Source organism: Sciurus carolinensis, chromosome 6 (genome assembly GCF_902686445.1).
Source record: "Sciurus carolinensis chromosome 6, mSciCar1.2, whole genome shotgun sequence".
NCBI classification, from domain to species: Eukaryota; Metazoa; Chordata; class Mammalia; order Rodentia; family Sciuridae; genus Sciurus; species Sciurus carolinensis.
In genome coordinates, this window is record NC_062218.1 from 64,974,647 (window position 1) to 64,999,788 (window position 25,142).

General features: G+C 39.5%; 1 protein-coding gene across 2 annotated transcripts in view; it reads left to right on the forward strand.

Moving 5' to 3' along the window:
• Window positions 1–698: 698 nt before the first annotated feature.
• The window catches only part of Jmy (junction mediating and regulatory protein, p53 cofactor), a 101,303-nt gene continuing 76,859 nt past the window's right edge, over window positions 699–25,142 (forward strand). For both annotated transcript variants that reach the window (XM_047555293.1, XM_047555294.1), the window contains exon 1: window positions 699–2,266. In XM_047555293.1, coding sequence (XP_047411249.1) covers window positions 1,238–2,266 — 1,029 coding nt within the window. In that variant the 5' untranslated portion in view covers window positions 699–1,237. The remainder of the gene's footprint in view (window positions 2,267–25,142) is intronic.

Below are 25,142 nucleotides of genomic sequence, written 5' to 3' on the forward strand. Positions count from 1 at the left end.
CAGAGTTCTTCAGATTGACATGACATTTTGCATGTGCCTTCTGGGAACTTTGATAATTGAATATAACTTCAAAAGGGCTAAAGCCCAGTAACCTCCAAATGAGGTTCACAGAACAGTACACAATGATGAAACCTGAAGCAATAAAACACTGGTGAACTGAAATATAAACATTCCGTACTCTTAGGACATGACTGAAAATTTCGTTTTAGAGTTCGACTAGGTTGTCTTCAGACATCTTTCATACCTAAGTCTTGTCTCAGGGATCTTAGGTGAGAATCCCACAGTTTGGAGGACCCCAATCGAGTTTAGCACATAGTTCCTATACTGTTACAGGGTGTTTCTTTATGAATATAGTTGTCTATCCAATTCCCTCAGAGCGCATGAAGGCAAATTTCCACGTGAGGGTCCCTTGAATGCTTGGAGTTCCTAAATATCTCAGTTCCTCCACCTTTGCTCCTTTCTCCTGAATTCGGAGCCACCTGTGCTGCAGTGCACACCTGCCAATTTCCCCGAGCCGGGAACCGGCAGGCTGCCGGCCACAGGTTCCAGGCCCGGGAGGAGGGGCTGGGCGGAAAGGAGGAGAGTCGGGAGCGCGGCCGCTCACAGGCCGCGTTGGGGGACGCGGAGAGGCGGGGCGGCGCGCGCGCTCCGCGGCTGCCGCGTCACCAGCGTGCGGCACGTGCCCGTGTTTACGTCCCTCGTGGAGCCGCCGACGTCAGCAGCTTAATGGCAACATTGTGGCGATGCTGAGGCGCAGAGTTTAGGAGACGCGTCTACCGTCAGGCCGGCTCCGCACTGTGGGCAGGAAGAAGAGCAGGGGCGGGGAGATCGGCCCGGCGAGCGGCGGGGACACACACCCCGCCAGCCCGGCCCTGCAGCACCGGCTCCTCGCCTCCGGAGTGCCGCAGACGCATCTCCGCGGCCTCGTGCGGGGGGTGGCCGGGCGGCCGCGAGGCGCTGCCGCAGCGCGGGGCTTGTAAACAGATCCGGCCGCACGTGACCATGTGAACTACCTGCTCCGGGGACGCGTATTGTCTTTCCTGCGAGCCGCGCCACAAAGGAGCTCGGCGGTTCGAGAGCGGAGGGACGGGCGAGCGAGCGAGGAGAGCCGGCCGGCGCACTAAGATGGCTGAAGGCGCCCGGCGAGGGTGAGCGGGGGGCGCGGTGCAGCCAGCCGCCGAGACCTCAGGCGGGCAGGGCCGACGGCCCTCCCCCGCGGCCGGGCGCCGCAGCCACCATGTCGTTCGCTCTGGAGGAGACGCTCGAGTCGGACTGGGTGGCTGTACGGCCTCATGTGTTCGACGAGCGCGAGAAGCATAAGTTCGTCTTCATTGTGGCCTGGAACGAGATCGAAGGCAAGTTTGCCATAACCTGCCACAACCGGACGGCCCAGAGGCAGAGGAGCGGCTCCCGGGAACAGGCGGGGACTCGAGGGGGTGCCGAAGGTGGCGCACCCGTGTCCGACGGGACCCGCGGGCCAGGTAGCCCGGTGGGCAAGGGCCGGCCTGAAGTCACTGGCTCTGCGACTCCGGTCCGGAGTCCTGGGCCCCGGAGGAGCCCGACCTGGGTAGAGGGCGGCTCTCCGCGCAGCGCGCGGAGCCTTCGGGGGGACCCGCAGCTGCGGAGCCCGGCCGGCAGAGGGGCGGAGAGTCTTCTCAGGAGCCCTGCACGGGCCAAGCCCAGCCCTGTCCGGAAAGGAGCTGAAGCCAGAGATGCTACAGGGTGCGCCGCGGCAGCCCAACCGGCGCCCAGGGAGGCCCCGGTGTCCTCCGTGCGGGTAGTGAGCGCCTCGGGGGCGGTCTCCGAGGAGATCGAAGTCTTGGAAATGGTCAGGGAAGACGAGACCCCCCTGGCGCTCTCCGACGCGGAGCAACCGCCTCCTGCTGCGGAGCCGGAGTCTCCGGCCGAAGAGTGCAGCTGGGCTGGGCTCTTCTCCTTCCAGGATCTGCGCGCCGTGCACCAACAGCTGTGCTCCGTGAATTCGCAGCTGGAACCATGCCTGCCGGTGTTCCCAGAGGAGCCCTCCGGCACGTGGACCGTGCTGTTCGGTGGCGCGCCCGAGATGACCGAGCAGGAGATCGACACTCTGTGTTACCAGCTCCAGGTCTACCTGGGCCACGGCCTGGATACCTGTGGCTGGAAGATCCTCTCCCAGGTGCTCTTCACGGAGACCGACGATCCCGAGGAGTATTACGAAAGCCTCAGTGAGCTTCGACAGAAGGGCTACGAAGAAGTCCTGCAGCGGGCCAGGAAGCGTATCCAGGAGGTAAGAACCTAGTCTGGGTAGTTGTCACTGCTTTTGGTTCCTTACTACCGAAGACTGGAACCAGGGTCTGTGATGTGCGCCTTTGTTGGATAGTTGTTTTTCTGCAAACTGGAAAAGGAAGTGTTCCTGATCGCTCTCCCCATTCATTTCTTTTAGTGGCTTATTTTAAGTTTCTTTGACTCTGTGAAAGCCTTTTGATAAGAATCATTTTCCTTGCCCATTTATTAAATATACCCTATGTTATAAGTGCACTCTGTTTACAACTGAGCATTGGTAGTGAGATTAAAGCCACTAAGAAAAAAGGTGTCCTGTAATCATAGGTTAAGTGAGTATTACTTATGTTCCTAAAACTTTTTCCAGTAATTGCCCAGATGTCAGCTCTTTCCTGGTGTCATATTTATTTACTCAAAATAGTTCGTCTCATGGAGCAAAGTTGATCTTATGTTTTCTTTTTGTGCAGGCTGTTGGCGCAGGCAGATTTTAACTTGATTTTATTAATTTTATTTTCTTTGGTTGTTCAAATACCGACTTACACCCCTACCCCTAAATCAATGATTTAATGAGTGACCTGACCAAATTTAAGAAGAACCAACTGACAATTGGATGCAAATTTATTTTTAGGGTATCTCAAGTCTTTACAGATGACTCAGGTTTCAGTCGTTTTAGGGAAGAAAGGTCCTGGCAAGGAATGTTTATCATATACTTTTGCACTTAATTAAGAGTTAAAAAAGTGCAAAATTTTTTTCAATCCTTGAAATAACAGGAATTAAGGGGGCGGGCAAAAATTCCAGGATGGCGATACACACACACACACACACACACACACACATATATATGGAATTTTACAGTGTGTAAAGAAGAGTAATTTAAAATCATGCCTGCTTACTAGCATCTACTGAAGAAACTTTACTAAAAAGGAATTTAAAAAGTTTCCTCTAATGAACATTACAGGTAGCTTCTCAAAAACAATTTGCTGTTTTTAGTATTGGTACAAATTAAGGTTGGATTTAAGATGGGGAGATGCCTCTTTTTATTGTGTTTTTATTCCTTAGATTGTGGTGTTATTTGCCTATGTCTAATATTTGGATCTTGTTATTAGGCCATGGTACTGGAGCCTCCTGGTTTCTGCAGTGGACATTAGATATTTTTCCTTGCTGGACTTGAATATTTAGGAAACAGTTCTTATACCACAGGACTTCTATAATGTCCTGTATACAGGTTTCACTCCTTTATGTTGGTTTAGTTTATACTAAATGTCACTTAACCATAACTTGATCCTTTGATTCCAGAGATCTTTTGTGTGTGTGTGTGTCTTCTGTCTTTTGTGTCTTTTCTACCTTAAATTCTTGGTGGAAAGAAAGAACAGAGATCACTAATATTTTTTTCTAGTGTTTTAATCTGTAGATCTTTTAAACTGCAAGAACAAAGCTAGTACTTCTTTCTCTTGCTCAGAGATATTGTAGGTTTTTCCAAACTAGCAATTTTTTCATCCCTTATTTTTTTTTATTTTTTATTTTTTGGGTGCTGGGGATCGAACCCAGGGCCTTGTGCTTACAAGGCAAGCACTCTACCGACTGAGGTATCTCCCCAGCCCATCCCTTATTGAGTAGACCTTTCTGATTTTTAACTCTAAGGATACTCAGAAAAAAAAAAGGAACTCTTTCTGGCTTCTAAATTGAAGTGGGTTGAAAATGAATTGCCAAAAATGTAGTTTTCTAGAACTCATTAGTAGGGTTATGTTTTTTTTAAATAGTATGTTTTTATTATAATAATGTATTTTCCTAATTAAAACTATTGCTCTTGTATTTTATTTTCTTTGACAGAAAAAGTTAAAACTTTCTTTTTTTGCAAGACTAGGAATTGGACCAGGGATATTCTATCACTGAGTACTGTATCTCTAACCCTTTTCATTTTTATATTTAGATATGGTATCTCTAAATTGCCTCAGCTGACCTCAAACTTGTGATCCTCCTGTCTCTACCTCCTGAATCACTGGAATTTTGTGCTTGTGCTTCCAGGCCCTGCTAAAAAAAATTAAAACTTTTAGTAGTAGTTTGTGTTTTGGGAACCAACTCAAATATTATAAATTCATAAACAGTAAATATGTAATTTTTGGTTCTTCATGTAGTTGGCATCAAAGACAACAAGTTCGTTTATAATGCCTACCTTCATTTGTACTGAAAGATTATGTTGAAATTTAGACCTATGTGGGGGAAGCATTATGTGGTTGATTAGTGATGCTTGCCATGGGCATGGTATGAAAGTGTATTAGGACACTGCCATGTATTTGTGTTCTGGCTGCTTAAAATTTTTGCTATCTTAATAGTTTGCAGTAGTTTTTTTGTTGTTGTTTGTTTCGTTTTATTTTTGATTTGTTTATGATGCTGGGGAAAGAACCCAGGGACCTGCACGTGCCTTGTAAGTGCTCTACTACTGAGCTATACCTCCAACCTCAGTAGTAACATTTTTAAAATATAAAATCTATACAGAAGTTGTGTCTTGTTTGTATTAATTCTGTGGAGTTTAGTTGTTCCACCTAATTCAGTAGTGTTTGTTCCCAGTTCTCAAGTTGATTCAGCTGTGGAATTCACCATAACTTAATAGATATACTACTTAGATATCTGTTAGTCCTTTGATCATGTTTTTCCTTCTTTAGTTTCTTTCTGTCTTTTTTTGTGGTACCACTGAACTACAGGATATCTTGGTCCTTGTCTCCTTACGTTGCTGAGGCTAAACTCAAACTTGTGATCCTCCTGTCTCGGCCTCCTGAGTAACGGGGCAGACTTGTGCCACCTTGCCAGTTCTACACCCGTTTTTGTTTAAAACGACCATTAAATTGTTGAAAGGAGGTTTGGTGGTGGTGGTGGTCTTTTGCTGTGTTGGAAATTGAATACGGGGTCTCAGGCATGCCAGGTAGGCACTCTGCCAATGGGCTGTAGTCCCTCACACCTTATCCCATTCCTGCCTGCCCCCACACCTTTAAAAATAAAACAGACTGTACAACCAGATTGTAAATTTTGCAAGATAAAAGTAGATTTTAAACTTCGCAAGAAGGCTGCTGGCCTTGACAATATCTTGGTGTTCTCCTCTTTACTACCCCTACTTCGGAACTACACATTTTGTGAGCACTCTTAATATTAGTGGATAAAAGAATACCAGATTTTTCTTTTATTATTACAAGAGTAAGGATATGGAAGATGTTTATAAATATAATTTCTGTAGATTGACAAATGTAATTATTGAGGGGCCATCGTTTAAAAGATAGGAGAAAAAGCTCTGGAACTTTTAAAATAAGAGGTCTTATTTGGGGTTGGTGAAGTCCCCAATAAATGGGCCATGGGTGGATTTTAATGAGCACCCTAAGTAGCCTTCAAAGTTTTATATATGTCAGCTCGTATGCATTATTGGAGATAAAGGCTTTTATCAAACTTTAAAAAAGTTTTTTTTTTTTTTAGTTTATTTTTATGCGGTGCTGAGGATCAAACTAGGTAAGCACTTTACCACTGAGCTACAACCCCAACCCCTTTTATCAAACTTTTAAAGGTGTTCCTCAAAGAGTTTTAAAACCCTGTTGTAAATTATCTTTGAATTTACACACCTGTATGGGAGCTTAGTTTTTGGAATATTCTTTAAGAGTTAATATGGGATCTTAAGAAGTACTCCCATATCTTTGTTTTCTGCTTAAAGTTTTTGTAAATGATTCACTGCTTTGGTCAGTTGACTGGAAATTATAGTTTGTGGGAAATTACAACTTATAGAGCTAATAAATTATTTTTAGATGACAGAAGAGTCGGAAGATTGTGTACTGCTTAAAGCCTCAATTCTAATAAAATGTGAAATTTGGTTTGTTTTGGATTTTTACAAGGGTTTATTGCTATTTATACAGCAGGCACGTAATCCCTATATGAATGCAGGTGCCACCAAGGCCTCTTTGAATAGTTTCATCAGTAGGCCTTGGTTGTTGGTCAGAGCTGAGGTGTGCATTACAGTGTTGTGTGCATAGGTGGCCCATACTGAGGCTTATCTTTGATGACCTGGATTTTGTAAATAATAGTTTCTGTGTAAGGACAGCTTTCCTGAAATGATTAATTAGGGTGCTTTAGATAGTAAACCTCAATTATGGTCTAAAAATCAGTATTTACTTTGGAATTTATGATGTTTACAAAAATCTTTTCAATTCTAACTTCTTTCCAGTTGAAACCACTGTTTGAGAGCAGTGTGTGCTAAACAAAACAAAACAAACAAAAAACCATACAGCTTACCTAAGTGTTTGGAGTCAAAAAGACCTAATTTTGAATTAAGATTCATCACTTCTGGTTTAGTTATTTGAACAGGGAAGTGAACTGGGAGTAGTGTTGTATGCCTGTAATCCCAGCTACTTGGAAGGCAGAGGCAGGAGGATTACAAATTCAAGGCCAACCTCAGCAATTTAGTGAGACCCTTGCTCAAAAGAGACTGGGGGACGTACCTCAGTGGTAGAGTTTGGGTTCAATCCCTGTACTGCAAAACAAACAAGAACAGAAGTTGAGAAATGGGGGGAAAAAAAACCTAAATACCTACTCTTTAAATACTATTTTTAAAAATATTTCTTTGGATGTTGATAGACCTTTATTTATTCATTTATTTATATGCTGTGCTGAGAATCGAACCCAGTACCTCACACATGCTAAGCAAGTGCTGTACCACTGAGCCACAACCCCAGCCTAGGAATGTATTCTTATGTAATAAAGTGCCTAATAAAGTCCTTAGTATTTCCAGAAGAACTTCTATTAAAGTACTGTTTTTTTCTTTCATGTAGTAAGGATTCTCTAGTTTTTCACTGAATCCTTCTTTCAGAGATTGTAATTCATTTTATTTTTAGTTTTTTATTTTATTAGATCCACTTAGGTTTTGGGCTCTTTACATTACCTATTTTTTTTTAATCTTCTGCACTGTATTTTTAGACAAGTGGATGTTTTTGTGTTTTGGTTTTTTTGCCACGCTTGCCTGGAACCCCGGGGACTCATGCCAGGCAAGTGCTCCAGCACTGAGTTATGTCACCAACCCAAGTGGGTATTTTATACCTATTTTACTGAAGCAGAAGCTGAACGTAAAGAGGTTCTGTGGGTTTGGCCAGGGTTAAACAGCTAAAGAGTGACCAAACTCAGATTCAACCTAGATTTGTCTTAACCCACACCTTTCTTGCCATGCCTTGCCACCTGTTGGATTTTTTGATCCTAAAACCAGTATTCTTTCCCCTTGATGATATTAGAAAGGATATCAACCTCTACTCTTGAGGTGGGAAAGTATATTATTTTATAATTCTAACTGGGGCAGGGGATATAAAGTTCAGTAGTAGAATGCGTGCCCATCATGTATAAGGCCCTGTGCTTGATCCCCAACACTATCCCTTTCTGCTCCCAAGTCTAGTCAGTTCAGTAATGACTTAATTTAACTCATTTTATTTCAAACTGATTACGAGAGGAACAGTCTGCATGTTGTATTTTAGAGGAAAAAGGTTGCTTGGGGATGAAAGGACAGGTTTATGTTACTGTATGGGCCAGTGGCCTCAAAACTTCCTAGGCAAGTGCTGTACCACTGAGCCATACCCCCAGCCCTACAGATGGGTTTATAATAGAAAAGAGTGTCCAAAAAAGAAAAGAAAAGGGTGTCCAATCACAGATTTCCTTTCTGTTTTTTTTTTTTTTTTTTTTTTTTTTTTTTCTTTTTCAGGCCTGGGATTCAGCTTGGGTTTTGGCACAAGTTAATTGCAGTTTTACAATTTTTTGTATCTTAAAATGGCCCTTTTAGAAACAGCTCCTGACTCTAGAGGTTATTTAAGAGAATGACAAAGGAGCTAAAGGACTGTTTACTTATATCCCTTTCCCCAATTATGACTTTCCTCATTATTCTGGAAAACTAAGATTAGTTTTATAACTTGTCTTTCTGAAAATCAACTATATTCATTAGAAAAATTATAATATTTTAGAAAGTCTAGAATGACATCTTGGCCAGCAACCATGACCCTTGATTAGGGATAAATTAGGTAGAGCAGGCTCAAGGAAGGAAATAATGTGGTTGCAACAGAAAGAGCTGTCTGGCAAGTTTTGACAGGAGACATTTAAAAGATGAGATATTACATATTGAGGATATTGGGAGCCTTTAGGAACTAGGCGATACATCAACACTATAGCTTGATGCTTTGTTTGATCATATTAAACTCCCTTGAAAATACTGCAGACTGTTGTTACTGTAAAACAAAAAATGAGATTCTTACTTTAATGATGAAAGATTGCAAGAGAGAAGTTGTTAAAATAATGATTTTGAGGGCTGGGGTTGTATCTCAGTGGTAGAGCGCTTGCCTACCCAGAGGCACTGGGTTCTATCCTCAGCACTGCATAAATATATAAATAAATAAAAGTACTGTGTCCATCTACAGCTAAATTTAAAGAAAAATGATTTTGATAGTAATTATTTTATTCAATCCTGTGCTTAAATTTTTAGCCAGATTTTGTAAGTACAAGGAAGAAGAGTATATTCTTCTAGGTTAGCATGGCACATGTGTGTTGGGTTTTTGTGTATTGGAAGGGAGAAGGTAGATGGGAGGATTGATTTGTCAAATGTAGCAGCTGTTGTATTTGAAATTAGCTGCCATCACTTCCCAGATCCTCACATGTAACTTTAATTGATCGGTCTGTTGGTGTTCCTCAATACTGCTTTTTTTGTCCTTTTGTTGACTATAAAATTTTGTTGGCAGTGGTGCTTGAAAACTGCAAGGTGGGTGGGTAGTCATTTGGTGACTTAATGTGTGTATGCTTGTTTTTTGTTTTTTTGTAACGGGAACTTTAACTGTGTGTCTTTTCACTTTTCTAATAGACCAGGCTCTGTTCCCTCTGATTCTGCAAGTTCCCTAAGTTGTTGATAGGAGAGAAATGAATCTGCATGGGTAAGAGACGTGGACACTGAAAGCTAAATAGTGGTTCTTGGTTGGTACTTTCTGGTTTTTGGTACAGATGGTAAAGTTCGTTTGGCTTTTTAAACTTTTTTGGGGAGGGGTCCTTGGGATTGAAGCCAGGGGCCCTCTACCACTGAGCTATAACTCCAGCCCCCACCCCTACCCCTTTATTTCTTATTTTGAGACAGGGTTTCACTAAATTGCCCAGATTGACCTCAGGAATCCTCCTACCTCACATGGGATTAGAGGCGTGTGCTGGGCTTGAAGTTGACTCTTGAGCAAGTGTTACTCTTCTTCATTGATCTTTGTGAGAGCTAAAGCTTGAAGTATAAGGTGATTTAAAAAAAAAAAAATCTGTTGGAAATTGTTTTATTTACTAACTTATTTTGCAGTATCAGACATTGAACCCTAGGGGTGCTTTGCCACTGAGCTACACCCTCGCCCTTTAAGAATTGTTTTGAGAGGGGCTTGCTGAATTGCCTAGGTTGGCCTTGAGCTTGTGTGAACTTTTGTGTCCTCAGGAGAAATGCTTACTCTGTGGTTCCCAAGCCCCTTGTTACTATTTTATATGCACATTATTATTTTGGTTTACTTTATAGGACATGGTGATCCTTTTGGTATATTTGGCTGTAACTGTGATTCTTGATTTTTTTTTTTTTTCCCTTTTAGTACCAGGAATCAAACCCTAGGCAAAATGCTCTACTACTGAGCTACACTGTCAGTGGCCTTTTTTTGTTTGGGGTTATTGTTTCTTTGTTTTGTTTTGTTTTGTTTTTTGTTTTGTTTTTGAGACAGGGTCTCACTGTGTTGCCAGACTGGCCTTGAACTCTTGGGCTCAAGTGATCCTCCTATATCAGGCTTCCAAATAACTCTCACATAAATTTTTTGGTACTGGGGATTGAACCCAGGGGCATTTTGTCAGAGAGTCACATCCCTATCCTTTTTTATTTTATTTTTGTGGCACTGGGGATTGAACCCAGGGGATATTTTTTAAAGTCAAATTTCTCAATAACCTTTCTCCTTTTTTTTTTTTTTTTTTTTGCATCCACTTTTTCTTTCAATGTAAACAACCCTGATGACAGTTGATTTACAGCTATCCTAGTTGAAATAACTGTTAAAGAAATAGTAAGCATTAACCTTTAAGTCTCCTTCATCAAGTCTGGGGTTGTAGCTCAGTGGTAGAGCTTAGTGTGAGTGACTTTTCTGGGTTTTATCCCGAGCACCACTGTAAATAATCAGTCCTTTGCTGGGTGTTGGGCACACACTAGAAAATGTACATAGTCCCTTAAACTTCACTACAAATTTATCTCATTTGTCAGTCTTTTTAAAAATTCTTTCTAAAAAGTAGGTAATACTTTTTGATAAAAATTCTGGCAATTCTGACCGTGATTTTTTTTTTTTGGGGGGGGGGACTGAGGACATCCCCACCCTTTTTAATATTTTATTTAGAGACAATCTCACTGAGTTCCTTAGAGCTTGCTGAGTTACTGAGGCTGGCTTTGGACTTGCCGTCCTCCTGCCTTGGTTTCCCAAGCTGCTGATTACAGGCGCACACCACCACGCCTGATGATTACTCTTGCACAGTGTTGGATTTTAATATTTTTCATTGCTTTTGTATATGTTTACGCTGTTTTGGGTAGTCTAATATAGCCACCACTTAAAATATTAACTTCATAGGGAAAAAAAATTAGTGCCTTTAGGGCACAATGTTTGCTAGTTAAGAACTGCTTGTATTTATTTGGCTTTGCTTTCCGCCTTCATTTCATTAGTATGTTTTTCAAAAGGTCTAGTTTTTTTATTCCTTTTTTTTTTTTTTTTCTAAATAGAAACTTAACTTTTTTTAGACTATCTTGCTAAGTTAACCAGGCTGTCCTTAAACTTGTGATCCTCCTGCATTAGCCTCTTCAGTAGCTGGGATTACAGATGTGTGAAACTGTACCCAACCAGAATTTTATTTTTCTAATGGATTTTTGTTTGTTTTCAGAGACAAAGATTTATTTAGGAAAGCAGATACACATTCAAGGGAGAGCTATCTGGGGTAAAGTAAGAAATAAATATTCAAGGGAGAATGTGGGTCATCCAGAGGGAAAGAATGAGATTTTTTTTAACAAGTCAATTTATTTGAAAGTGTCCATTCCTGTTTGGGAAGGACTAGAAAATTAATGTGGTTTGAGAATTCAGTTATTTCCTTACTGAAGCATGTCATGAGACAATTTATCTGGTTATCTGTTTATTGCTCAGATATCAGAGTATACTTAACACAAACCTAGACATTATAAGCTATGACACACCTAGGCTATGTGGTGATATGGCTTATTGCTCTTAGGCTACAGACCTATACAGCATGTTACTATACTGAATACTGTGGGTAGTTGTAATACAATGGTATTTGTGTTTCTAAACATGCCTAAAACTAAAAAAATACTGTAAAAATACAATATAAAGACACTGAATGGAGCTTGCAGAACTGGAAGTTGCTCTGGGTGACTTGGGGAATGCATCATGGTTGAATGTGAAGGCCTAGGCCATTACTGTACATTATAGTAGACTTTGTAAACACAGTACATTTTGACTACACTAAATTTATATAATATTTTTTTCAGTTAATCTTAGCTTCTTATGACTTTTTGTTTTTACTTCATAAACTTTTGGACCCAGTTGTAATAACATTTAGCTTAAAACATAAGCACAATATATTAAAAATACTCTTTCCTTATAACCTTATTGTATGTATTCTTTTTTTCATGTTTGATAACTCTTTTTCTGTTTGTTTGTTTGTTTTTGTACTAGGGATTGAACCCAGGGTCGCTTTCCCTCTGAGTTACATTTCCAGTGCATTATATTTTTATTTTGGGAGTGTCTTGCTAAGTTGCTAAATCTTCAAATTTGTGGTCCTCCTGCCTTAGCCTCCTGAGTTGCTGGGATTAACAGGTGTATGCCACCATGCTCAGCTCCTTTAATTTTTTTTTTTTCAGTTGTTGTTTTTAATTATTTATTTTTATTTAATTTTTTTAGAAGCACAGATTTATTTAGAACAGCAAGGAATAGATGTTGATGAGAAAACGTGGACCACCTTGTGAGTGAGAGGTGTGTTCTGAGTTCTCGGCTCTTCTATTTTTTTTTTTTTTTTCATCTCCACCCCCTCCCACCCCTTTTTCCTCTACACCATCCAAAGTTCCTTCATTCTTCTCTTTCCCCATCACCCCCCATCGTTATATATTGTCATGTACTTATCAGAGAAAACATTTGGCCTTTGTTTTTTTGGGCTTGGCCTATTTCACTTAGCATGATATTTTCCAACTTCATCCATTTACCAGCAAATGCCATAATTTTATTTTATTTATTTTTATGTGGTGCTAAGGATTGAGCCCAGTGCCTCACACATGCTTAGGCAAGTGCTCTGCCACTGAGCTACAGCCCTAGCTCACCTTTAATGTTTTAAAAAAAGATTTTAACAAATATATAAAATTTGTATATAAGTTCTATTTTATTTTTAAGATCCCCCCCCCCCCCCCAGTACTGGGGATCAGACCTAGGGTCTTACATATGCTAGGCAAATTCTGTACCACTGAACTACAGTTAAATTTTTTAAACAAGATTATTATTGTTGTTAAAAACTAAGCCCAGTGTGGTGATGCACACCGGTGATCACAGTGGCTCAGGAGATTGAGGCAGGAGGATAGCTAATTCAAAGCCAACCTCAGCAATTTAGCAGTGCCCTAAGCAACTCGGTGAGACTCTGTCTCTAAATAAAATATTAAAAAAGACTGGGGATGTGTCTTGGTGTTGAAGCACCCCTGAGTTCAATTACTGGTTCCAAAACAAACAAACAAAAAAAAAGACACAAAGTCACACATTAGTCAAGGCTTGTACAAGATTGGGATCATCAATACCATTGTCTTCTACCTCTCCATCTTATCCCACTAGAAAGTCTTCAGAGGCTTTCATGGAGCTGTCCATGTCCTGTGGTAACAGTGATTTCTAGAATACTTAAAGATCTACTTGAGGCTATCTCAAAAAATTTCTTTTTTCTTTCTTTTTTTAATCTCACAAATATCACTTGCTTTTTTATTTTAGCAGTAATCAAGTAGAAACTAAAATTGACAACGTAGAAACTGATCAATGTAAATATAGGAACTTAGACATTCATTCTCTTTTTCCTACTGTGTGACTTTAAAAAATTTTTATTGTAAACAAATGGGATACATGTTGTTTCTGTTTATACACGGAGTAACAGCATACCATTTGTGCAATCATAAATTTACATAGGATAATGTTTGATTCATTCTGTTATTTTTTCCTCCCCCCACCCCTCCCACCCCTCTTTTCCCTCTAACAGTCCCTCTTTCCTCCATTCTTGCCCCCCTCCTACCTCCCATTATGTGTCATCATCTGTTTATCAGCGAGATCATTCGTCCTTTGGTTTTTTGAGATTGGCTTATCTCAATTAGCATGATATTCTCCAATTTCATCCATTTGCCTGCAAATGCCATAATTTTATTATTCTTTATAGCTGAGTAATATTCCATTGTATATATATACCACAGTTTCTTTATCCATTCATCAATTGAAGGACATCCAGGTTGTTTCCACAGTCTGGCTATTGTGAATTGAGCAATTAGGAACATTGTTGTGGCTCTGTCTCTGTTGTATGCTGATTTTAAGTCCTTTGGGTATAGGCAGTGGGCAGTACTAGGGATTGAACTCAGAGGTACTTGACCACTGAGCTACACCCCCAACCCTTTAAAATCTTATTTCAGGATAGGGTCTCATTAATTTGTCAAAGCTGCTCTCAAACTGTGGTCCTCCTGCTTTAGCCCCCCAGGCTGCTGAGATAACCATCATACCTGGCTAACTTTTTTTTCCCTTTTTTTTTTTAATTTTTTTTTTTTAAATAAGTGGAAGGATTACACTCTAAAGATAAAGAGCAAAAAAGGGTTTTTACAAACTAGTGGCTTTTAACATTTTTAAAATTTGTTCTAATTATACATGACAGTAGAATTCATTTATACATTTTGATAAATCATACATAAATGGAGTGTAATTTCTCATTTTTCTCATTGTACATCTTGTAGGATCACATCGGTCATGCAGTCATATATGTATATGAGTTAATCTGTTTCACTTTACTATCCTTTCTACCCTCATACCTCTTCTCCCTTTACCCCCCTCTACCTAATCTAAAGTAACTCTGTTCTCCCTTAGTGCTCCTCCACCTATTGTGAATTAGCATCTGCATAGGAAGAAAATATTTGGCCTTTGGTTTTTTGGGATTGGCTTATTTCACCTAGCATGATATTCTCCAACTCCATCCATTTACTGGCAAATGTCATAATTTCATTCTTCTTTAAAGCTGACCATTGTATGTATGTTTTATATATGTGTATATATATATATATACACATATCACATTTTCTTTATCCTTTCATCTGTTGAAGGACACTTAGGTTAGTTCCATTGTGAGTTGAGCTGCTGTAAACATTGATGTGACTGGGTCACTGTAGTATGCTGATTTTTTTTTTTTATATATATATTTTTGTAGAGAGACAACATGCCTTTATTTTATTTATTTATTTTTATGTGGTGCTGAGGATCAAACCCAGTGCCTCACACGTGCTAGGCAAGCGCTCTACCACTGAGCCCCAGCCCCAGCCCAAGCCCCAGCCCCAGCCCATAGAATGCTGATTTTTAAGTCCTTTGGGTATAAACCAAGGAGTGGGATAGCTGGGTCAAATGGTGGTTCCATTCCTAGTTTTCTGAGGAATTTCCACATTGCTTCCAGAGTGGTTCTGCCAATTTGCATTCCCACCAGCAATGTATGAGTGTAGCTTTTCCCCCACATCTTCGCCACCATTTATTATTGTTTGTTTTCTTGTTAATTGCCATTCTGATTGGAGTGAGATAAAATCTTAGTTTTGATTTACATTAATTGCTAAAGATGTTGAACATTTTTTCATATATTTGTTGATCAATTGTATTTCTTCTGTGAAGTTTTTTCAGTGAAGTGTCTGTTTAGTTCCTTAGCCCATTTATTGATTGGGTTATTTGTGTTTTTGATGCTAAGTTGAGTTCTTTGTATGTCCTAGAGATGAATGGTTTATCTGAACTGCATGTGGTAAAGATTTTCTCCCAATCCGTAGGCCCTCTCTTATTATAATTTCTTTTGCTGAGAAGCAGCCTTTTAGTTTGACTCCATCCCATTTATTGATTCTTGATTTTACTTCTTGCACTTTGTTAAGGAAGTCAGATCCCAGGCTAACTTGGTGAAGATTTGGGCCTATTTTTCTTCTATTAGATACATAGTCTCTGTTCTAGTGCCTAAGTCTTTGATCCACCTTGAGTTGAGTTTTGTGCAGGGCAATAGATAAAGGTTTAATTGCATTTTGTTACATGTGGTTTTCCAGTTTTCCCAGCACCATTTGTTGAATAGGCTCTCTTTTTCTCAAGTGAATGTTGTGAATGTTTTTGGCGCCTTTGTCAAATATAAGATAACTGTATTTATGTGGGAAAGTCTCTGTGTCTTCTACTCTATATCATTGGTCTATGTGTCTGTTTTGGTTTCAATATCATGTTGTTTTTGTTACTACATCCTGTAGTAGTTTGAGGTCAGGTATTATGATGTCTCCCGCTTCACTTTCCTTGCTAAGGATTGCTTTGGCTATTCTGGGTCTCTTATTTTTCCAAATGAATTTTTGATTGTTTTCTCTAGTTATATGAAGAATGGCATTGGAATTTTAGTAGGAATTGTATTAAATTTATATAGCACTTTCGGTAGTATGGCCACTTTGAAGTATTAATTCTGCCTATCCAGAAGCACGGGTGGTCTTTTCATCTTCTAAGATCTTCTTCAGTTTCTTTCTTCAGTGTTCTGTAGTGTTCATTGTAGAGGTCTTTTACCTCTTCTGTTTGATTGATTCCCAAGGGGTTTTTTTGAGGCTACTGTGAATGGGATAGTTTTCTTAATTTCTCTTTCAGTGGATTCTTTACGTGTTTGATTTATGGGTATTGATTTTATATCCTGCTACTACAGACTAGTGTTTGTTACCAGTGTATGTGGGTGGTGCTCCTGGAGTCATCCTGAAGATCATTTTGGGTCATTACTTTATACTTTCTAAATTAGATTTCATTATTAACAATATTAATAATAAGTAATACAGAAGTAACATAAAAATGTTTATGAACAGTTTTACCAAATAAGAACAGATGTGAGCAGTGTGTGATTTAAATATGGAAAATTGGTCTTTATATGTCTTTTGAGGAAACACCCAACAGACCTAGAGGAAGTTCCCAGAGCCACAGGTCCAGTTTCATTTATGGGATAGGCCTCTCCCTTTTGAGTATTCTGTCAGTCCTTTTCACAGCAGGTAATTATTTTCATCATGTTTAATGATAATTTAATGTGAAGATGTAATTTATAGGTGACATGTTGCTTTTTTTTTTTGGCACTACTGGGAATGTACCCATGCACAATATCACTGAACTATCTTCAGCCTTTTTATCTTCTATTTTAAGGCAGGGTCTCACTCAGTTGCCCATGCTTGCCTTGAGTTTCCTATCCTGCCTCAGCTTCCTGAGTCACTAAGATTACAGGCATGCACCACCATGCCTGGCAGCATGTTGCTGCTTAAATAACTCCTTAATTAAGAAAAAAATGAAGCTGGGCACAGTGGCACACTCCTGTAATCTCAGCTACTTGGGAGGCTGAGGCAGATGGGTCACAAGTTTGAGGTCAGCCAGCAAGACCATGTTTCAATATAAAAACTAAAAGGGTATGGGAAAAGTAGCTCAGTATTTAAATGCTTACCTAGCATGTGTGAGGCTCAGTTCCATAGTACCTCCCTCCTCCCCAACTCCCACCAAAAAAAGGGAGGCAGGCAGTCTAGGGTTTGACACATCACATTAGGTAAAAAATGTCATGAGACTATATAGGAGAGTGTAGCTTAAATTTTATATCAGGACTTCAAAATTACTCCAAGATCTTTAGTGTTAGGGTTTGGGACTTAAATTTCCTCCAGAGGGCCTATATAAATGCTTCTATCCCCTTATGGGAGGTAGGTAGAACCTTTAAGAGGTGGGACCTAGTGAAAGTAAGGTAGGTTATTTGAGGTATGCCCTTAAAAGGGATTTTGGGATTCCCCAGCCCCTTCCTCTTGTTCTTCACTTATTGGCTGCTATTAGGTAAGCAACTTTGCTCTACCATGTGCTCCAGCCATGTTTTTCTGCGGCATCACAGGCCCAAGGTGATAAATGGGCCCAAACAACCATGAACTGAAACGTCTGAAACCATGACCCTAAATAAATCTTCCTTTTAAGTGATTTGCTTAGGAATTTTGTCACAACCATGAAAACCTAAAGATGTTAACAGTTTTGAAATCCCAAAGTTATTTTTTTTAAATTTTTTTTCTTGTAAACAAATGGGATACATGTTGTTTCTGTTTGTACATGGAGTAACAGCATACCATTTGCATAATCATACATTTACATAGGGTAATGATGTTTAATTCATTCTGTTATTTTTTCCTCCTCCCCCACCCCTCTTTTCCCTCTATACAGACCCTCCTTCCTCCATTCTTGCCCCCCTCCCACCCCCCATTATGTGTCATCATCCGCTTATCAGTGAGATCATTAGTCTTTTGGATTTTTGAGATTGGCTTATCTCACTTAGCATGATATTCTCCAATTTCATCCATTTGCCTGCAAATGCCATAATTTTATCATTCTTTATGGCTGAGTAATATTCCATTGTATATATATACACCACAGTTTCTTTATCCATTCATCAATTGAAGGGCATCTAGATTGGTTCCACAGTCTGGCTATTGTGAATTGAGCAGCTCTGAACATTAATGTGGCTGTATCTCTGTAGTATGCTGATTTTAAGTCCTTTGGGTATAGGCCGAGGAGTGGGATAGCTGGATCAAATGGTAGGTCCATTTCAAGTTTTCTAAGGAATCTCCACACTGCTTTCCAGAGTGGCTGCACTAATTTGCAGCCCCACCATAAAGGTATGAGTGTACCTTTTTTCCCACATCCTCTCTAGCACCTATTGTTGCTTGTATTCTTGATATTCGCCACTCTAATTGGGGTGAGATGGAATCTTAGTGTAGTTTTGATTTGCATTTCTCTTACTAGTAAAGATGGTGAACATTTATTCATATGTTTGTTGATTGCATGTAGATCTTCTTTTGTGAAGTGTCTGTGCATATCCTTAGCCCATTTGTTGATTGGGTTATTTGTATTCTTGGTGTAGAGTTTTTGAGTTCTTTATATATTCTGGAAATTAGTGCTCTATCTGAAGTATGAGTGGCAAAGATATTCTCCCACTCTGTAGGCTCTCTCTTTGCATTGCTGATAGTTTTCTTTGCTGAGAGAAAGCTATTTAGTTTGAATCTATCCCAGTTATTGACTCTTGCTTTTATTTCTTGTGCGATGGGAGTCCTATTAAGGAAGTCTGATCCTAAGCCAACAAGGTGAATTTGGACCTACTTTTTCTTCTATAAGATGCAGGGTCTCTGGTCTGATTTCAAGGTCCTTGATCCATTGTGAGTTGATTTTTGTGCAGGATGAGAGATAGGGGTTTAGTTTCATTCTGTTGCATATGGATTTCTAGTTTTCCCAGCACCATTTGTTGAAGAGGCTATCTTTTCTCCATTGCATATTTTTGGCACCTTTGTCTAGTATGAGAAAATTGTATTTATTTGGGTTTGTGTCCGTGTCCTCTATTCTGTACCATTGATCTACCTGTCTATTTTGGTGCCAATACCATGCTGTTTTTGTTTCTATTGCTTTGTAGTATAGTTGAAGTTCGGTATTGCGATACCCCCTGTTTCATTCTTCCTGCTAAGGATTGCTTTAGCAATTCTGGGTTTCTTATTCTTCCAGATGAATTTCATGATTGCTTGCTCTATTTCTGTAAGGTACGTCATTGGGATTTTAATTGGAATTGCATTGAATCTGTATAGCACTTTTGGTAGTATGGCCATTTTGACAATATTAATTCTGCCTATCCAAGAACATGGGAGATCTTTCCATTTTCTAAGGTCTTCCTTAATTTCTTTCTTCAATGTTTTGTAGTTTTCATTGTAGAGATCCTTTTATCTCTTTGGTTAGATTGATTCCCAAGTATTTTATTTTTTCTGAGGCTATTGCAAATGGAGTTGTTTTCTTCATTTCCCTTTCAGATGTTTCATCGCTTGTGTATAAAAATGCTTTAGATTTGTTTATTTATTTATTTATTTTTGCAGTACTGGGGATGGAACTCAGGACCTTGTGTTTGCAAGGCAAGCACTGTACCAGCTGAGCTATTTCCCCAGCCCTGCTTTAGATTTGTGCGTGTTGATTTAATAGCCTGCTATTTTACTGAATTCATTGATGAGGTCTAGAAGTTTTCTGGAGGAGTTTTTTGGATCCTCTAAATAGAGAATCATGTCATCAGCAAATAGTGACAGCTTAAGTTCCTCTTTTCCATTCGTATTCCTTTAATTTCTTTAGTCTGCCTAATTGCTCTGGCTAGAGTTTCTAGGACAATGTTGGAGAGAAGTGGTGAAAGAGGACATCCCTGTCTTGTTCCTGTTTTTAAAGGGAATGGTTTCAGTTTTTCTCCATTAAGAATGATGTTGGCCATGGGCTTAACATAAATAGCCTTTACAATGTTCAGGTATGTTCCTACTATCCCTATTTTTTCTACTGTTTTGAGCATGAAGGAGTGTTGTATTTTGTCGAACACTTTTCTGTGTCAGTTGATATAACAATAAGATTCTTATCCTTAAGTCTATTGACATGATGGATTACGTTTATTGATTTACAGCTGTTAAATATTCCTTGCATTCCAGGGATGAACCCCACTTGATTGTGGTGCATGATTTTCTTAATATGTTTTTGGATACGGTTTGCCAATATTTTATTAAGGATCTTTGCATCTGTATTCATCAAGGATATTGGTCTAAAATTTTCTTTCCTTGATGTGTCTTTGTCTGGTTTGGGTATGAGGGTGATATTAGCTTCATAGAATGAGTTTGGTAGGGCACCCTCTTTTCTATTTCCTAGAATACTTTGAGTGTATTGGAATGAGTTCTTTGAAGGTCCTGTAGAACTCAGCTGAGAATCCATCTGGTCCTGGGCTTTTCTTGGATGGTAGGTTTTTAATGACTTCTTCTATTTCACTGCTTGATATTGATCTGTTTAAATTGTGTATGTCCTCCTGGTTCAGTTTGGGAGGAGCATACATCTCTAGAAATTTGTCAGTGTGTTCAGCATTTTCTATTTTGTTGGAATACAGATTTTCGAAATAGCTTCTCATTATGTTATGTATCTCAGTGGTGTCTGTTGTGATATTTCCTTTTTCATCACGAATTTTAGTAATTTAAGTTTTCTTTCTCCTTCTCTTTATTAGTGTGGCTAAGGGTTTGTCTATTTTGTTTACTTTCTCAAAGAACCAAGTTTTTGTTTTGTCAGTTTTTTGAATTGTTTCTATTGTTTCAAATTCATTGATTTCAGCTGTGATTTTAATTATTTCCTGTCTTCTACTACTTTTGCTGTTATTCTATTCTTCTTTTTCTAAGGCTTTGAGCTGTAATGTTAGGTCATTTAGTTGTTGATTTTTCATCCTTTTCTGGAATGCGCTCCATGCAATGAATTTTCCTCTTAGTACTGCTTTCATAGTGTCCCAGAGATTTTGATAATGTTGTATCGTCATTCTCATTGACCTCTAAGAATTTTTTTATCTCCTCACTGATGTTTTCTTTTATCCATGTTTCATTCAATAGCATATTATGTAGTCTCCAGGTGTTGGAGTAATTTCTGATTTTTATTTTGTCAATGATTTCTACTCTCAGTCCATTATGATCTGATAGAACACAAGGTAGTATCTCTATTTTTCTGCATTTCCTAAGGGCTGCTTTGTGGCATAACATATGGTCTATTTTCGAGAACATTCCATGTGCTGCTGAGAAGAAAGGGAATCCACTCATTGATGGATGGAATATTCTATATGTCTATTAAGTCTAGGTTATTGATTGTGTTATTGAGTTCTATGGTTTCCTTGATTGGTTTTTGTTTGGAAGATCTATCTAGTGGTGACAGCAGTGTGTTAACGTCACCCAGAATTATTGTGTTGTGGTCTATGTTATTCCTGAAATTGAGAAGGAATTGTTTGGTGTACAGGGATGCACCATTGTTTGGGGCATAAATATCTACTATGGTTATGTCTTCCTGATTTATGGTTCCCTTAAGCAGTATGAAATGTCCTTCTTTATCCCTTCTGACTAACTTTGGCTTGAAGTCCACTTTATCTGATATAAGGATGGAAACCCCCACTTTTTTTTACTGAGTCCATGTGCGTGGAAGGTTTTTTCCCATCCTTTCACCTTTAGTCTGTGGATGTCTTTTTCTATGAGTTGAGTCTCTTGCAGGCAGCATATTGTTGGGTCTTTCTTTTTAATCCATTCTGCCAGTCTGTCTTTTGATTGATGAGTTTAGACCATTAACGTTCAGGGTTATTATTGAGATATGATTGTATTCCCAGTTATTTGGCTTATTTTTGGTTTTTAACTTGTCTTGGTTTCTCCTTTGAGTGGTTTTTCTTTAAGGTAGTTCATCCCTTTGCTGACCTCCATTGTTGTTTTTCATTTTCTCCTTATGGAATATTTTGTTGAGAACATTCTGTAGCGCAGGCTTTCTATTTGTTTTCTTTTAACTTTTGTTTATCATGGAAGGATTTTATTTCATCTTCAAATCTGAAGGTTAGTTTTGCTGGGTATAGATTCTTGGTTGGCAACCATGTTCTCTCAGAGCTTGAAATATGTTGTTCCAAGCCCTTCTAGCTTTTAGAGTCTGGGTTGAGAAGTCGGCTGCTATCCGTATTGGTCTTCCCCTATATGTAATCTGATGCTTTTCTCTTGCAGCCTTCAAAATCCTATCTTTATTTTGAATGTTGGAGATTTTCATTATAATGTGCCTTGGTGTGGATCTGTTGTGATTCTGTGCATTTGGTGTTCTGTAAGCCTCTTGTATTTGATTTTCCATATCATTCTTCAGGTTTGGGAAATTTTCTGATATTTCATTGAATAGGTTGTTCATTCCTTTGGTTTGTATCTCTGTGCCTTCCTCAATCCCAATAATTCTTAAATTTGGTCTTTTCGTGGTGTCCCACAGTTCTTGGAGATTCTGTTCACGATTTCTTACCATCTTCTCTGTTTGGGCAACTTTATTTTCAAGAGTAAATATTTTGTCTTCATTGTTTGAGGGTCTGTCTTCCAAGTGGTCTAGTCTTTTGGTGATGTTTTCCATTGAGTTTTTTATTTGGTTTATTGTTTCCTTCATTTCAAGGATTTCCGTTCATTTTTTTTTTTTTTTTTGAGAATCTGTATCTCTTTGAAATGATCTTTTGCTTCCTGCAAGTGCTCTTTCAGCTTATTGGTATTATCCTTCATTGCCTGCATTTGCTCTCTTATCTCATCCTTAGCTTTGTGAATCATCTTAATCATGTATAATCTGAAGTCCTTTTCTGACATTTCTTCTACCATACTGTCATTGGATTCTATTAATATAAAATCTAGATTTGTTTGGATCATTTTCTTCCCTTGTTTTTCATGTTGTTCACGTATCTTCCCCTCTAGCAGTGCAGATCTGGGTTATTGCAGATTTCCCCCTATAGGCTTATAGTGGCCCTAGAGGTTTTCAAAACCCTTTCTTTAAGGGGAGATCAATATTATCAGTGCCCAATTCAGACACTATGCATTCCTAGACCAAATAGCCCCTATTGGGACATTAACAAAATTGTCATAATAAACAGAATGAGTTCACATATTATCTTCAGTAAAACAAACAGATTTGCAATAAGGTCTGCAGTTTCTTTTTTTTTTTTTTTTTGCAGTACTGGGGATCGAACATCAGGGCCTTGTGCTTGCGAGGCAAGCACTCTACCAGCTGAGCTATCTTCCCAGCCCCCAGGTCTGCAGTTTCTAATGGAGGACAAAGAGGATGCAGAGGGATGTAGAATGTGGCTGTTAATGGGATAAGAACAGAATATACAGAAGTTCTAGATAATAGAAAGGGTGAGAGTGTAATCAAAAGAAATTGGATGTTAGCTTGCAAAAAAGGGAGAAAGAGACTCTGAGGGAACACATAAACAAAAGGAAAAGAGAGCAAGAAAAGTAAAGAAAGAAAAACTTAAATTTTTCAATAAGGAGAAAAAAAGAAAATCTACAGTATAACAGTCATATAGTATTCAAACCTCCCAGTCTTCAGTAGCCTGATGCATGAGAATTACCTGACAATGAGCTTCAAGCCTCCAGCAGGCATCTCAGGATGGGATTTGCCCCACCTAAAGGTCAGAGCTATGGCTTCCAGGATAATCCAAGATGGCCGCTCTGGCTTCGAAATGTGTTGGTAAATGGGGAGCTGCAGCTCAGGGTGTGGAGGTGGTCAGCTGGAGGTCCTGGAGGCAAGATGTGGTTGGTCAGGCAGGGGTCCTGGAGGTCAGGGGTGTTTGGTGTGGTTGTGGGATCCTGGAGGCTGGGTGCAATCAGTTGGTCTGGGGTCCCGGTGATAGGGCACAGTTAATTGGTCTGTGGGTCCTGGTGGCAGGGAGCAGTCAGTTGATGTGAGGGCCCCAGAGGCAGGGAGTGATCAGTCGGGCTGCGGGATCCTGGAGATGGGGCTCAGTCCAGCCAGGGGTCCTATGGGGCTTGGCTGTTGTCTCAAAATGGCGGCAGCCACATGTAACGAAACCTGCAGGTACTGTGACAGTGAACTTCCAGGGAACATCAGGCAGCTGGTACTCCACTGGTGGTCGGCGATCAGTTTCCCAAAGTTATTTATTTTTATTCCCTTTATTTTGAGATGGGTCTTACTGAATAAGCTGACATGGGATTTGCATTTCTCTTGCCTTAGCTTCCTGAGTAGCTGGAACTACAGTGGTGTCCAGCTATAAGCCCAAAGTCATAGATGATCCTGACCCCAATTCTGGCTGAAAGGAGTAAGTGGCATAGTCACTGGGCAGTTTTATCTTTTCCCATGATTTATTGGTAGTCTAGGGAAAATTTTTTAATTAGCATAATTATAGATGTTTATGGGGTAAAGTGTGATGTTTTTGCCCATTTATATGTTATTCATCTACTCAGGATACTTAGGTTATGTGTCATCTGAATATTTATCATTTCTTAGTGATAAGAACATTCAAAATTCTCTCTTCTGTTTTGGATTATATGATACAATATTGTCTGTAATCACCCTCTATACTAGAATACCACTATGTGGACAGAAACCCAAATAAATACAATTTTCTCATACTAGACAAAGGGGCCAAAAATATGCAATGGAGAAAAGATAGCCTCTTCAACAAATGGTGCTGGGAGAATTGGAAATCCATATGCAACAGAATGAAACTAAACCCATATCTCTCACCATGCACAAAAGTAAACTCAAAATGGGTTAAGGACCTCGGAATCAGACCAGAGACCGTGCATCTTATAGAAGAAAAAGTAGGTCCAGAGCTTCAACATGTCGGCTTAGGACCAGACTTCCTCAACAGGACTCCCATAGCACAAGAAATAAAAGCAAGAATCAATAACTGGGATAGATTCAAACTAAAAAGCTTTCTCTCAGCAAAGGAAACTATCAGAATGCAAAGAAAGAGCCTACAGAGTGGGAGAAAATCTTTGCCACTCATACTTCAGATAGAGCACTAATCTCCAGAATCCATATCGACAAATGGGCTAAGGAAATGAATAGACACTTCACAGAAGAAGATCTACAAGCAATCAACAAACATATGGAAAAATGTTCAACATCTCTAGTAATAAGAGAAATGCAAATCAAAACCACCCTAAGATTCCATCTCACCCCAATTAGAATGGCGATTATCAAGAATACAATCAACAATAGGTGCTGGAGAGGATGTGGGAATAAAGGTACACTCATATCTTTATGGTGGGGCTGCAA